General features: G+C 49.6%; 5 protein-coding genes across 5 annotated transcripts; 2 read left to right on the plus strand and 3 right to left on the minus strand.

Moving 5' to 3' along the window:
* Nucleotides 1-32: 32 nt before the first annotated feature.
* FSST1_011545 (pyridoxal-dependent decarboxylase) lies at nt 33-1,440 on the plus strand (the record flags this gene model as incomplete). Its single annotated transcript, XM_083234689.1, has 2 exons — nt 33-312; nt 374-1,440. 2 exons carry the CDS (start codon nt 33-35, stop codon nt 1,438-1,440), a joined length of 1,347 nt encoding a protein of 448 aa, XP_083081241.1.
* Nucleotides 1,441-2,006: 566 nt separating this feature from the next.
* Nucleotides 2,007-5,291, minus strand: FSST1_011546 (SNF2 family N-terminal domain-containing protein; the record flags this gene model as incomplete). Its single annotated transcript, XM_083234690.1, has 3 exons — nt 2,007-2,235; nt 2,284-5,185; nt 5,234-5,291. The coding sequence occupies 3 exons, from the start codon at nt 5,289-5,291 to the stop codon at nt 2,007-2,009; spliced, it is 3,189 nt and encodes a 1,062-aa protein (XP_083081242.1).
* Nucleotides 5,292-6,004: 713 nt separating this feature from the next.
* FSST1_011547 (uncharacterized protein) lies at nt 6,005-8,165 on the plus strand (the record flags this gene model as incomplete). Its single annotated transcript, XM_083234691.1, has 4 exons — nt 6,005-6,156; nt 6,216-6,302; nt 6,352-6,379; nt 6,429-8,165. 4 exons carry the CDS (start codon nt 6,005-6,007, stop codon nt 8,163-8,165), a joined length of 2,004 nt encoding a protein of 667 aa, XP_083081243.1.
* A 226-nt stretch (nt 8,166-8,391) lies between these two features.
* Nucleotides 8,392-9,548, minus strand: FSST1_011548 (Alpha/Beta hydrolase protein; the record flags this gene model as incomplete). The annotated part of the gene is made up of 3 exons (XM_083234692.1): nt 8,392-9,184; nt 9,243-9,414; nt 9,458-9,548. The coding sequence occupies 3 exons, from the start codon at nt 9,546-9,548 to the stop codon at nt 8,392-8,394; spliced, it is 1,056 nt and encodes a 351-aa protein (XP_083081244.1).
* A 2,428-nt stretch (nt 9,549-11,976) lies between these two features.
* On the minus strand, nt 11,977-12,412 carry FSST1_011549 (bL34 family ribosomal protein; the record flags this gene model as incomplete). Its single annotated transcript, XM_083234693.1, has 2 exons — nt 11,977-12,289; nt 12,339-12,412. The coding sequence occupies 2 exons, from the start codon at nt 12,410-12,412 to the stop codon at nt 11,977-11,979; spliced, it is 387 nt and encodes a 128-aa protein (XP_083081245.1).
* Nucleotides 12,413-12,703: the final 291 nt, after the last annotated feature.

Here is a 12,703-nt window from a genome sequence, read left to right on the forward strand (position 1 = left end):
CTCCCAAAACAAACCCTGCAACTGTTTGGGATATGGTTATGGCAACGGCTGTCCTCGACACTTACAACCACAATGTTAATCACCCTCATATCGCATTAAAGAAACCCATTTTCCGGGAATCTATTGAGCAATATGACGTGATTACCCCAAAGCAACTCATCGGCCAGGCTCTCCACCAGCGCGTGGAGGCCATTGACCATGAGATGTGTGAGCCTGGCGACGAAGATACATTCTTCGTTGCCGACCTCGGCGAGGTCTACCGCCAGCATCTCCGCTGGAAGAAGAATCTCCCTCGAGTCCGGCCCTTCTATGGTAAGCATATACCTTTCTTGTGCGACATGTCTTGTTCCACAGCCACTAACACATGCACCAGCCGTCAAGTGCAACCCCGATCCTCAGATCATCAAGCTTCTGTCTGAGCTCGGCACCGGCTTCGATTGCGCCTCCAAGACCGAGATTGAGCAGGTTCTGGCTTCAGGCCTCAGCCCCGACCGCATCATCTACGCCCAACCCTGCAAGACTAACTCGTACGTCCGATACGTCAAGTCTGTGGGCGTCAAGCAGATGACTTTTGATAATGCCGACGAGCTCTACAAGATCGCCAAGCTCTACCCAGGAGCCGAGCTCTTCCTCCGCATCATGACCGACGACAGCGAGTCCCTGTGCCGCTTCAGCATGAAGTTTGGTGCTGCCATGGACACCACCGAGGGTCTACTGGCCCTGGCCAAGGGCCTTGGTCTCAACGTTGTTGGCGTCAGCTTCCACGTTGGCTCTGGTGCCTCCGACCCTCTCGCCTTCTACAAGGCCGTTCGCGACGCCCACACCGTTTTCCAACAGGCACGCGACTTTGGGTTCGCCATGCGCACCCTTGACGTTGGTGGTGGCTTTTGTGGCGAAACCTTTGAGGCTATGGCCAACGTCCTCCGTGGCGCTCTCGATGAATTCTTCCCGCCTCACAGCGGCGTCGAGATCATCGCCGAGCCCGGTCGCTACTATGTTGCTACGGCCTTCACCATCGCCTGCAACATCATCGCTCGCCGCACCGTTGAGGATCCTACTCTCGACGGAAAGGGTTACATGCTCTATGTCAATGACGGTGTCTATGGAAACTTCTCCAACATCATGTTTGACCACCAGCAGCCCACTGCCAAGATCCTCCGCGCTTCTGGCAAGACCCTCTTCGAGACCGCCGCCGCCGCGCCCACTCCTGTGGGCGAGGGTTTTGAGTACTCCATCTGGGGTCCTACCTGCGACGGTATCGATCGCATCACTGATAGCACTCGTTTCGACCCCATACTTGACGTCGGTGACTGGCTCTACTTTGAGGATATGGGCGCATACACCAAGTGCTCTGCCACTCAGTTCAACGGCTTCTCCAACGCTCACGATGTCATCTACGTCTGCAGCGAGCCCGGTGCCAAGGCCCTTCTCGGGCTGTGATCTCCGCAGGGTCAGAAATCTCGTTAGACCTTGATGTCTAGCCAAACACGTTTCTTTCGTTTTCTCTTTGGAGAATCTTTTTGTCCATATGGTTTGGGTTACAGCATGCCTGTTCACGTGGGAGCACTTAGAAAAAAAGAAAAGAAAAGAACTAGATAGACTTGTTAGACAGATTTTGAATCCTAACATAATGTCCTTCTTGAAAATTCTCATAGTAGTGATTCGTTCTGACCTTCACGCGTGTATGCACTTATGATCTGGATTTGCTTCGGACAAAATCACGACAAGAATGCTTTTAACTCAGATATTTATTCGTCCACTAACTAGCAGTTACGCACATCGCTAAGAATACCAAAATGGACTAATACCGTACTGTTACACAGTCCATAGTGCTGGCGCCTGACTCCTTACTCCGTATCTGATCCCAGTTGCCCTAGTGGTCGAGATGCCACATAGTGTAAATATATGCTTCTACCCATGGGATGTATGGGTAGACAGAGATTAGTCGTGGAGGGCAAAATAATACTTCGCAGTTCAAATGCACCTTTCAAAATGATCCGGTTCGTTTAAGAACCACGGAAAAGGAACTGCATATCCGCTGGGGTAAGCGATTCCATAGCCTTGTCGTCGGCGTTGACAGTAGAATGAATCATGTTGGTCTTCTTCTCTTGAATCAGCACCATTCGACTCTCAACCGAATCTTCAATGCAAAGACGGGTAATCGTGCAGGGTCGAGTCTGACCGATACGATGACACCGATCGGCAGACTGCCATTCTGCAGCAGGGTTCCACCACCTATATATTGGTTAGTCAAGATCACAAGGGAGAAATCGAAGAACTCACGGATCAACAATGAAGACTCGAGAGGCTTCGGTTAGGTTCAGCGCCACACCGCCGGCCTTGAGTGAAACAAGGAAACACTCAACGTCCACATTGTTCATGAAATGTTCAATGGAAGCCTGTCGCTGAGCAGGAGTCATGCTACCGTCAAGCATCACTGTAGTGATACCAGCTCGACGCAGACGCCATTCAATGAGCTGCAACATAGTGGTAAACTGGGAGAAGATGATTGATTTGTGCGAGGCATTGTCAGAACGAAGCTTATGTAGCTCGTGAACAAGAAGTTCGATCTTGGATGAAGAAGTCCAATTCTCCATCTTGATTCGGTTGATGATCGAGTTCTTCTTGACAAGGTTCTCATCCTGTTCAATTTCCGGCTGTTCCAGATCAATCGACAGGGGGATATGGCATCGAGGGCAGTCAGGTTCATCAGTCGAGCGGACGTAGCTACCGACACAGGCCCGGCAAAAGTCGTGTTTGCACCTACTGCGCACCGTGTCTTCGGCCGGCTCGTCGCAAATGCAGCAGACGAGGATATTCTGTCCTCCTTCGGCATTCTTCTTCAAGAGCAAGTCAGGATGATCGGCAACTTGTCGCATCTGCATGATGAGACCAAAGATGTTGGCATAGTTGTTGAGCAGAACACCCTGTGCAACATAGGTATCGAACTTGCGCTGACCATTAGTCATGATGCTGTTGGCAAAATCATTTTCAACTTCGCCGAAAAACTGACGATCGACATAAATTTCCTTGACAGGCAGTTCCATAGAATTGGTATGGTCTTTCTTCAGTCGACGCAGCATGATGCGATCCGTCATCAGCCGTAAACGTCCGAAAGCCGTTTTGCCAGGTCCACGGTTGCCGTACTTCTGAATGGGGTTCAAAAGCTCTTGGTTGAAAACCGAAACATGCTGCATGCCTGCATGCTTACAGCCAGAGCAGCGGCTATGTTCGTCCATAGACCATTCAAGCGTCGAGCAAGGGCACTGCTTGCACAGATAAGACGCAAAGGGGGCGATGTTCAGGAAGCGAATCAGAGAGAAGAACTCGCCAATTCGATTCTGAAGAGGCGTGCCAGTCAAGCACCAACGGAAGCTGGTCTTGAGAGCAAAACATGCTTTGGCAGTCATGGTGGTTCGCGTTTTGATGCAGTGTGCCTCATCCAAAATGATTCGGTGAAAGTTGAGGGCATGGATGACACTCTTCTCCTTGTAAATCCCATCCTTGCGCTTGAAGCCCTTCTCTTGCTTGCGGTAGATGGACTCGAGACTGTTGTACGACATCATGATCACGTCGAATTTTTTAAGTTGATTGACCGTTATTCCTTTGGTCTTTTGGTTCGTACCATGGTACACAAAAGTCTTCAAGGTACCGTCCGTGTATGACTTGATCTCCGATTGCCATTGCATCAAAGCAACGGGGGGTACAAGCACCAGCGACGGGCGTTTTGCAGGGTAATCCGACATTATCAGAGATACAGCCTGAATAGTCTTGCCCAAACCCATTTCGTCACCGAGCAATCCACCCTTCCACTCTCCCTTTTCCATCTCCATCATCCAAGCTAACCCTTCAAGCTGAAACGGCTTGAGTTGGCGTGAGATGGTTTGAGGCTGGGCTGCTTTTCCGGCCTTGAGAACAGGCGTGTTCTCCAAATCTTGCCACATTGTTTTGATCTCAGGGTGGTTCTTTTCCAAACGCTCTCGTTCCTTGACGAGGCGCCCCCTTCGACCCGGGATGGAGCTGAAACCTCGTCGACTCCGAGAGATAGCAGCAACATTGGCTCTGGTACCATCTCCATCAGTATCACTAGTACCGGTGTCAATGGCAGATGTGATGTTATCAGAGTCAGAATCTTCGACCCCCTCAAACAATTCCACAGCACCAGGTTCGTCACCTGGGGGGCCTTGATCCAGCGCAGTTGTCATATGAGAGGGCGGTACTGTAGTGGCAATACCACTTCCGCGAGATTCTAGGCTTACACGGGTGCGTGCAGGGAGTTTTCCCTTTGACTTTCGAGATCTGAGCGGCTCGTCGTCACTAGAGACATACTCATCTCCGTCCTCATCACTTCCACCGTTCTCGGAAAATTCCTCGTCCCCAAATGAGCTCAGTGACGAGAGCTCTTCTGAGTCTAGCACTGCTGCGGCAGCGATTTCAGCATCCATGTCGATGTCTTGATCGTCGGAGTCGGGGACAACTCTCTGCTTCTTTGGTGGGCGGCCTCTTTTGGCGGTCGTGTCAGTCAACGCCCTTTCTCGCTTCCCTGAAGTTTGGGCAGGAATAGTAGCAGACAAAGATGGCCTGCCAGTGCGGCGGAAGGGAAGAGTTGGCGAAGGAATGGTTGGTGGCTTATTGTACTCTTCTTTCTGGAGTCGACGGGCCACCTGTGCGTCCCGGGAATCGTCAAAAAGATCGTCGTCGTCTTCGTCAGAATCTGCTATCATTCTTGACTTACCCTTACCCCTTGCCTTCATCGAATAGGCACTGTTGCGCAGCTCCCTTTCATGATCGGCAGCAAGTGAAGTAGCAGGACCAGGAATCACAACCTCAATTTTGATGTTGCCTCCTGCCGCCGGGGTGGGTACTTTGCTCGAAGCTGGAGTTGAATAATCGCTCTCTGAGTTGCCATCCTTGGGGGTGGGCACTGAAGATACAGACTCGCTTTCGGCTACAGGAATCTTACTTGGACGTCCGCGTCGTCTAGCAGGGACAACGTCAGGAGTGGGTGACTGTATAGCAGGGGATGCATCAACAGCAGCGACACTCTTTCTGGGACGACCTCTTGGTCGTGACCCTGAAGCCGCCTGGACTTCTGGGGCAGGAGTTGATGCAGATGAGGCAGTTTGACTTTTTGTTGTAGCTGAACGGGTCATTCGGCCAGAAGCAATAGATGGCTCTCGAGAGGCTACTTCTTATTAGTGGTGTTAAATTATTCGATCAACGAGACGCTCACCATCTGTCGTCGAAGAGGTTTTGGGAGTACCCCGAGTCGAAGGGCGGCCGCGAGCCATGATGTCAGCCCGTGCAAGGGTTCAGAAAAGATAGCTCCACGATGATGAAGACGTAACAAAGAAACGTTTTGAGGTTGAATTCTTTCGGTTGAGTAAGTGAAATCCCAAGCTAGAGAAGCCTTGCGATGATGGAAGGCGAAGGGCGGCAGTTGCGGGAACCTGTGCCTGTTGGAAGGCAGGTAGTCTGCAAATGCACAGGTGTAAATGCAGTGATGGCAAGTGGCCGTTAATGGGTAGGTGGGCAGTTACAAACGGAAGTCACTGCGGGCAACGGCAAACAAACAGTGAAGCACAAACAATTACAATTGACAGAAATATATCAATAAAAAAAAGTCTTTCAAGGCCAGATGAACGAAACTGAAATAAAGACGAAAGGGAAGAAAAAGTAAGATGGAAGGAAGTTTGAGGCAAGTCGCCACCTGCTCCTTTTTCGGGGGCGTACCTAGCCGTTCAAAGAAACCAACAAACGCCAGTTCACTAAAATCAATTCACGATTCACGGTTCACAGTGTCGGGAAGGAACACCCCGCTACGCGAAGGCACGTGTCAGGGGGAAGGGGGCCTAAATTGTCGATCTGATTGGGGTGCATCGTACCTGATCCTCGATTTGCCACCAAAAAAGTCCATCGGGAAGGCGAACTCCTCACGTGACACGGTGTCAATCTCGTGCGAGGGGACCAACAGCGGGAACGCCACTGTACCTGCTCGAGTCGCATGAATACACTTTTTGCGCCAACTCCTTTTCAAGCTGAGCTTTTCCTTTTCTACTGTTATTTCGATCCTTGTCGTTGTCGCAAAAGCTCAAGGAACATTTCCCTGAGCAAATCTTTTATTTTACAAGGCATATCACTCTATTCGTCAACCATGTATGCTTCCCTCATCAACGTCATTACTCTAGGTGGCGATAAGCTTATCATATCTGCAGGGCGCGATTAAGGAGCAACAACCAGAACGCTCAAAATCAGAATGGACAGAATGGGAATGGTCGACCTGCTCGAGCTGTCTATGGGCCGTAAGACTGATCATGGCCAACTAAACCGTATACACTAACTTTGTATTAGTCAATCAGCACTGACGGATTTCCTGGCTGTGAGTTTACTGTCATGATACAATCAAGACTATACTAATCATATCTCAGTCGCATAACATTTCTGCCGCACAAATTCGATCCACTGCTGATGCTCGCCGGCGACAAGCTGCAGCTGAGGAGTCAGTAGTAGAAGAAGAAGTGAATGACAATGGTGAATCTTCTGCCACTGGCGCTAGATCTGGACGTCGTGCAGGTCGGAGCGACGAAAATGAAGCCTCTTCAAAGCGGAAGCTAGAGGAACAGAAGAAGCTCGCCAAGATCAAGGATAGCAAGGCATTCAGGAAGCGTAAGAAGAACACGGATGAATCGGACGACGAGATTGCACGTGCCATTATGGAAGAGGGTAGTGGTCCTCTGCCCGGACAGATGGAAAACTGCGAAATTTGCGACAAACGATTCACTGTCACGCCCTACTCGGTCGCAGGACCTAATGGTGGACTGCTGTGTTCCCCTTGTGGGAGGGAGATAGCCAAGGAACGACAAGGTGCTCCAAAGAAGAAGGCCAAGAAGCAGGCTGCCGTTGGTGGTGTTGGCAGACGTCGTGCGATTCAGAGTCGAATCTTAGATGGCCAGGTTGGCACCAAGAGCTTGGCTACTCTTTGTGTTCAGACCCTGGCCAAGAATGTTGATCTGGCTGACAGTCTCGGAGATTTGCCAGATCATCTTGTTGACAAAGTTGCACGAATGTTTTCCAAGCGCCGACTGCTGAAATCCGAGACTCTACCCCTTTTCGTGCAACCAAACACCGAAGCTGTTCACATCTACGACGGTTCAAAACTCACCGAGTCTGACTACATGTCGATCTTTCAGGTCGCTCCACAACTTCGACACCTCAAGATTCGATGCGGCATTCAATTCAAGGACGAGGTCATGGACTATTTATTGACTCGTGACACTGCGCTGGAGACCTTTTATCTTCACGGGGCGAACCTTTTGAGTGAGGAGAAGTGGCATGAGTTCATGCAAGCCAAGGGCCAATCATTGAAAGGGGTTCAAGTATACTATACCGATAACCATTTTGGTGATGACAGTATAGCCATGCTGAGAGATCACTGCCCCAACTTGAAACGACTCAAGGTTGAGAGCAACCAGAAGCTCACCAACGATGGTGTAAAGACTATTGCGGACTTGGCATCCTTGGAACATCTCGGACTTCAGTTACTGCACAAGACACGGTCTGATGCTTACGTCGAAATCATCCGAAGCATCGGCGCCAACCTTCAGACTCTGTCCCTCAAGATTGTCCCCAGTATCGACGACGCTGTGTTGCGAGCCATTCATGACAACTGTCGGTCGCTTGTCAAGTTTCGTATCACTGATTGTGAGACCATGACTGACTTTGGATTTGTTGAATTGTTCACCAACTGGGATAATCCTCCACTGCGCTTTGTGGACCTTCAAAAGTGTCGGCAAGTGGACGCGAGTAGGCCTCGAGAAAACCCTGACAACATTGGTCTTTGCAGCGACGGCTTCAAAGCATTGATGGCTCATTCTGGCCGTCAACTTCGGCATCTCAACATCCATGCGTGTCGGCATATTTCTCGAGAGGCTTTCGAAGAGGTCTTCAACGAGAATGCCCAATACCCCGAGCTGAAAGAATTGGAGATCAGTTTCTGTGAGGCGGTGACGGATTTTATTCTAGGTTCCATCTTCCGAGCTTGCCCTAACATTCGGGAAGTCAATGTTTTTGGGTGCATGAAGGTGAAGAGTGTCTGCGTGCCTCGCGGTGTCATTCTCGTGGGTGTTCCCAATGCGCAGGGCATGGTCGTGGAGGGGTTTGAATGATTGATTTCGTGCTTTGCCAAAAATCCAGAGGTCATTCGGTGCTTTGGAGTTTGTAGACTAGTACATGACTGAGTGTTTTGTCTCAGTAGCAAGATCAACTGCATGGCGTAAGGATGGTTATGATACATTCACATAGATAATGACGTTTTCCTCGTCATGCTTCCACCAGAATGGTATCCAGAGTTTTTTATTATGGTAATTATATCGTTACTGCGTAAATGTCATACTACGATGAGCGGTTGGCGTGAGTCTTGACATACTCCTTATCCATCGCAACATAGTTGTTAAGCTTCTTCTCCAGCTCGGCATCGGTCATAGTGTCCCTCTCCGAGATGCTCTCACGCTTAACACTCCTGTATCTTCTCCACGCGATACCGGAACCAGAGCAAGCATCGGTCTCCTGGAAGTAGTGGAGATGGGCGTCGATATCCAATCCAAGTGTTCCACCGTTGCACTGAAGGTTGGCAGCACCCTCACAGACCTTGACATTATTGATGGTGTAGTCAACCTTGTTACCTCCGCTACCAGACAACCAGTACTCGGGGGATGTGTGTCGGTATCCAAAGACCAGAGGGGGGAGACGAGGCACGGGGTCCTTGGCGTTCGTAACGCGGAACTCTCCGCCAGCCTGGTTAGAGATGAAGGCAGCGAGTTGCGTGTTTCCAACTCGGGGTGAGCCGTAGGTGTAGATGTCAACTGGCGTACCACCAACTCGCAGGTTCGCACCTGCTAGTGTAGCTACAGCACCACCCAGCGAGTGACCTGTGGCAACGACTTTGAACGAAGGGTTCGCCTTGCGGGCCTTTGCGACAGCGGCGGTTGCTGCGGCCGAGATCTCATTCCAGGCTCTCTGGAAGCCTCCGTGTACTCCACAGCCGGAGGTCAAGCTGCAGTCATCCTGGTCGAAGTCGAGGTTGGTAAGCCAGTTGCGAATGTTGATGCTACCGCGAACCGAGAGGACGATTTCCTTGCGTGCAGAGTCGGTCGCGACGTAGCCACCGATGCCAGTCTTTGAGCCACTATAAAGAGATTTGTAAGTTTGGAGTTGGTGACGTGTTTGTGATATGTTGGACTTACAGGAAAGATGCCACGATGGTGGCACCATTAGACTGGACCGTTGGGCAACCGTTTCCTCCGCAGGTGACCTTTGCACCGGCTGCGGCTTCAGAGTTACAGTATGCTGCGGCACCGTGCTGGATGTAGTACTTGAAGTTGCCAAAGTCGTTGGTAGAGACAGAAACAGCTAAGTCTGTGAGTATTGGTATTGTTATGGGAACAGAGAGTGGTTTTACCTCTTTCATCGAGAGCCTTGGCGTAATCTTCAACGCTCAGAGGGCTGGCTACCGCAAGGGTGACAACTGAGAGGAGTGATAGGAGATGCATTTTGACAGACAAAGAACGTGGTCCAAGGGTAAGTATAAGAGATAGACAGACAAGCTGTGACAAGGTGCAACTCCCTCAGAAAGAATACTGAATACTGAAGCTGGCCCTGATATCCCGACTTACAAGAACAGCATGTTCATGAGGGATGTGGCAGCTTATATATCTTTTTTCTTTGCTTCTAACTAGTCTCTCGCTCTCTCTCATCACAATACCCGCCCAGCCTAACCACTGTCTCTCATGCCATCCATCTTGGCAAATTCAGTCGGTCAAGTAGACGCCAGGACCCAAAAACGAAATGATGAGCTCCGGTAGTACAGTCAGTCAGTGCCCATGATGGTGGGTGCTGGGTTGAGGGCCTGTCACCCCGCATTATCGACTACACATCCCAGTAACGAATGACCGACAGCTTGAAGAGGTCTCAAAGTTATTTTTCCTTGGTCCAATCTCTCGTTGGGCCCGGAGTGAGCTTCCAATACGGGTAACGACGATCTCGGACCACGTGAGGGTCGTGATGGGATGCACCGATGCAGATGAAAAAGATGGTGGGTAAAGGTGAGCTACAGGGGTACCCTTTCAGCTTCTGTTACATCCTGGGAGGAGAAGGGCAAGGGCTGTTAAAATGTTGGGAAGGGGACTCTCTCTCGAGTTGAGTTGGGGCATAGAAGAAAAGAAAAAAATATTCGAGTCTGGTGATCAAGTCAATTTAGACGTGAAGGAGAAAAGTGGTTGGTCCATAGTCTGAGACCGGCACTTTGGTGTGACTGTGATGAAAAGACCAATTATAGTACATGCTACAGAGTTGAGTCCAAACGATTTGCCGCCCAAGCCATATTGACAGTTTCGACCAACCATCTTTCATAAAGCGACTCGTAACTAGTTATCACTTGCATTCTTTTCACCACGATCGACAAATAAATGACCCAATACTAGGTATGCTTCAGCCTAGCCTGACCTGACCTGACCGCCAAGTAGTATGTATGCATCAATGTGCGGATAATTGTCAATTAATTATCGCAACGGCTGCATCGTGAGCCGTCAGTCCTAAAAAGCCAGGGGGTGTCAGCGTCTATTGCAGAGAGACAAGGGACTTTTTGTTAGGCTGCGGTTGGTTTATGAGAAAACCTGTTTTGGACGGGGTAGTCGACTCAATTGGGACTGTATATAACTCGATGCGATATGAAATCTGGAGTAAAGACAAGTGCCGATATCTGGGGAATGGGAATAAATACCTAGTTGATGAAAAGAATACCTAACCCATCAATTAACTACCAACATACATCTCGCTTGAACCCGGCTGTTACGGCGCAAACGATCAACGTTGATGGGTAAAGCAATACAGCATAGGTACCGTTACATAGTAGTTTCACATGAATTATTTTTATCTTTATTCTTTCTTTAACAAAAGCAATGCTAGCTTCAGCTGATTGACATTTAACCTACCCCTTTCATCAATCTGCACACCATCTCATTGCCCTCTTGATGCAAGGCGGGCCGATGTACATTGTCATCATCTTTACTCTAGAAGGGATTGAATCCGACACAGAGATAATGGCTGTGTATGAGTACACCGTTGACCAGGCTCTTGGCGTCTAAACTATTTGTTTAATGTCGAGTGAAAACATGATTATAACTTCTTGAATACTAACTAATTAAATGCGCTCCAATCGTACAAACATTTCAATCTTATCCGATTCATCCGCCTTGTCACTAAGTTAGTTAGTCTAATTACTCCTGCTTACAGCCTACGTAGCACTTTGTACCTGATGATCGACAACCCCAAGACCTGCAGGTGGTCACACTAGAAAAAACAAACCGAGGAACACAGAACACCCAAATACACATTTCTCGTCCTGCTAGAAGCCTGTGATTGTCACCGTTTTCGATGCGGGGTTGGACGTTATTTTCCCCGCGTCGTGATGGTGTTGACTAGTTCCGGTGAGCCAGACCCAAACCAGTGCTGCATTCATCTATCGGAACTAAACATAGTTACAGTACATATCTCTCTTTCTCGTTTGAGAAGACCTCCGGAGTCAGGTGCATCGAGTTTGACAGCTCGGCGCTTTTCCAAGCTTCGATCTTACTCGACCTCCTTCTAAACTCGACGTCGACCCCAGATTGCCGGCTTTAATGACGTTCATGTGCAGTCTGGAACTGGCTGTTCGTAATTCTTTTTGCATGATGTACCCCTGTTTAAGCTTCAGCTTTCGATATCTAAGTTCGGCATCACGCCGAGAAGCCATCCATAATGCAAGATCTTTTGTTCTTGGTAGTCTTTATACAGATTTCGTATCACACGAGGGTGGCTGAGAGACATCTGGATCCCCTAGAACCGCCGCCCTCTACCCCCTTTCCCGTATCGTACATATGCCGCTGCGGCTTCATTGACGTGTCATCCAACCTCCTAAATGTCTCAGCAGGCATACATGGCCTACTGGGCAATGTTCCTTCGGCCCTTGATCTTCCTCCTGAGGAGAATCCTCCTGCCTGACTTGCTTCGCTTACGGACGAGGAAGCCATGTCTGCGCTTCTGCACGAGTCTGGTGTGTCCGTTCATGGTGTTTCGAGGTCCGCAGCGGATTTGCATGTCGCCCATCGCGGGGTGTGCTGTGATGGCGCTTGAGGGCACGATATCGGCTGAAGCGGCTGTCGAGGGAGTGAAGCTTGATGGCAGAACAGTTCTTCGAATTGCGCCGTTCATGGGAGTTAGGGAAGGTCGGAGAGGGACAAGGGTTGTGAATGTCCTGATGAGGTCAGGGATAGTTTTTAATAGAGATATGTTGAGGGCCGTACCTGGGCGATTGAGCCAGAGACTTGGTCAAGACCGGGCGCGCGAGGCGCGTGATTGAAGAGAACATTGTGTTCATTGTGTTCGTCAGCACGCTGCACTCGATAGACTGCTGCTGATGATGGAATTGATACAACGGGCCAAAGAGTTGGTGATGTTGAATGTCGAAATTTTGAGCTAACCTCGGAATTGACGCCGCTGTTCAGAGTGGGGCAGCTTACCCTGTACTGGAATATCGAGTCGGGCGTCAAATACCTAGATAACACAGACAGCCAGTCCTCATGGTCAATTGATTATTTCATTGTTCACTATAAATCAGTTAATGCTTCAATACCTACACCAAGTCATTGTTGCAAAGGTTAGATGGGGT

The sequence above is a fragment of the Fusarium sambucinum genome, chromosome III, assembly GCF_050947815.1.
Source record: "Fusarium sambucinum isolate potato_lamoka chromosome III, whole genome shotgun sequence".
Classification (NCBI taxonomy): Eukaryota; Fungi; Ascomycota; class Sordariomycetes; order Hypocreales; family Nectriaceae; genus Fusarium; species Fusarium sambucinum.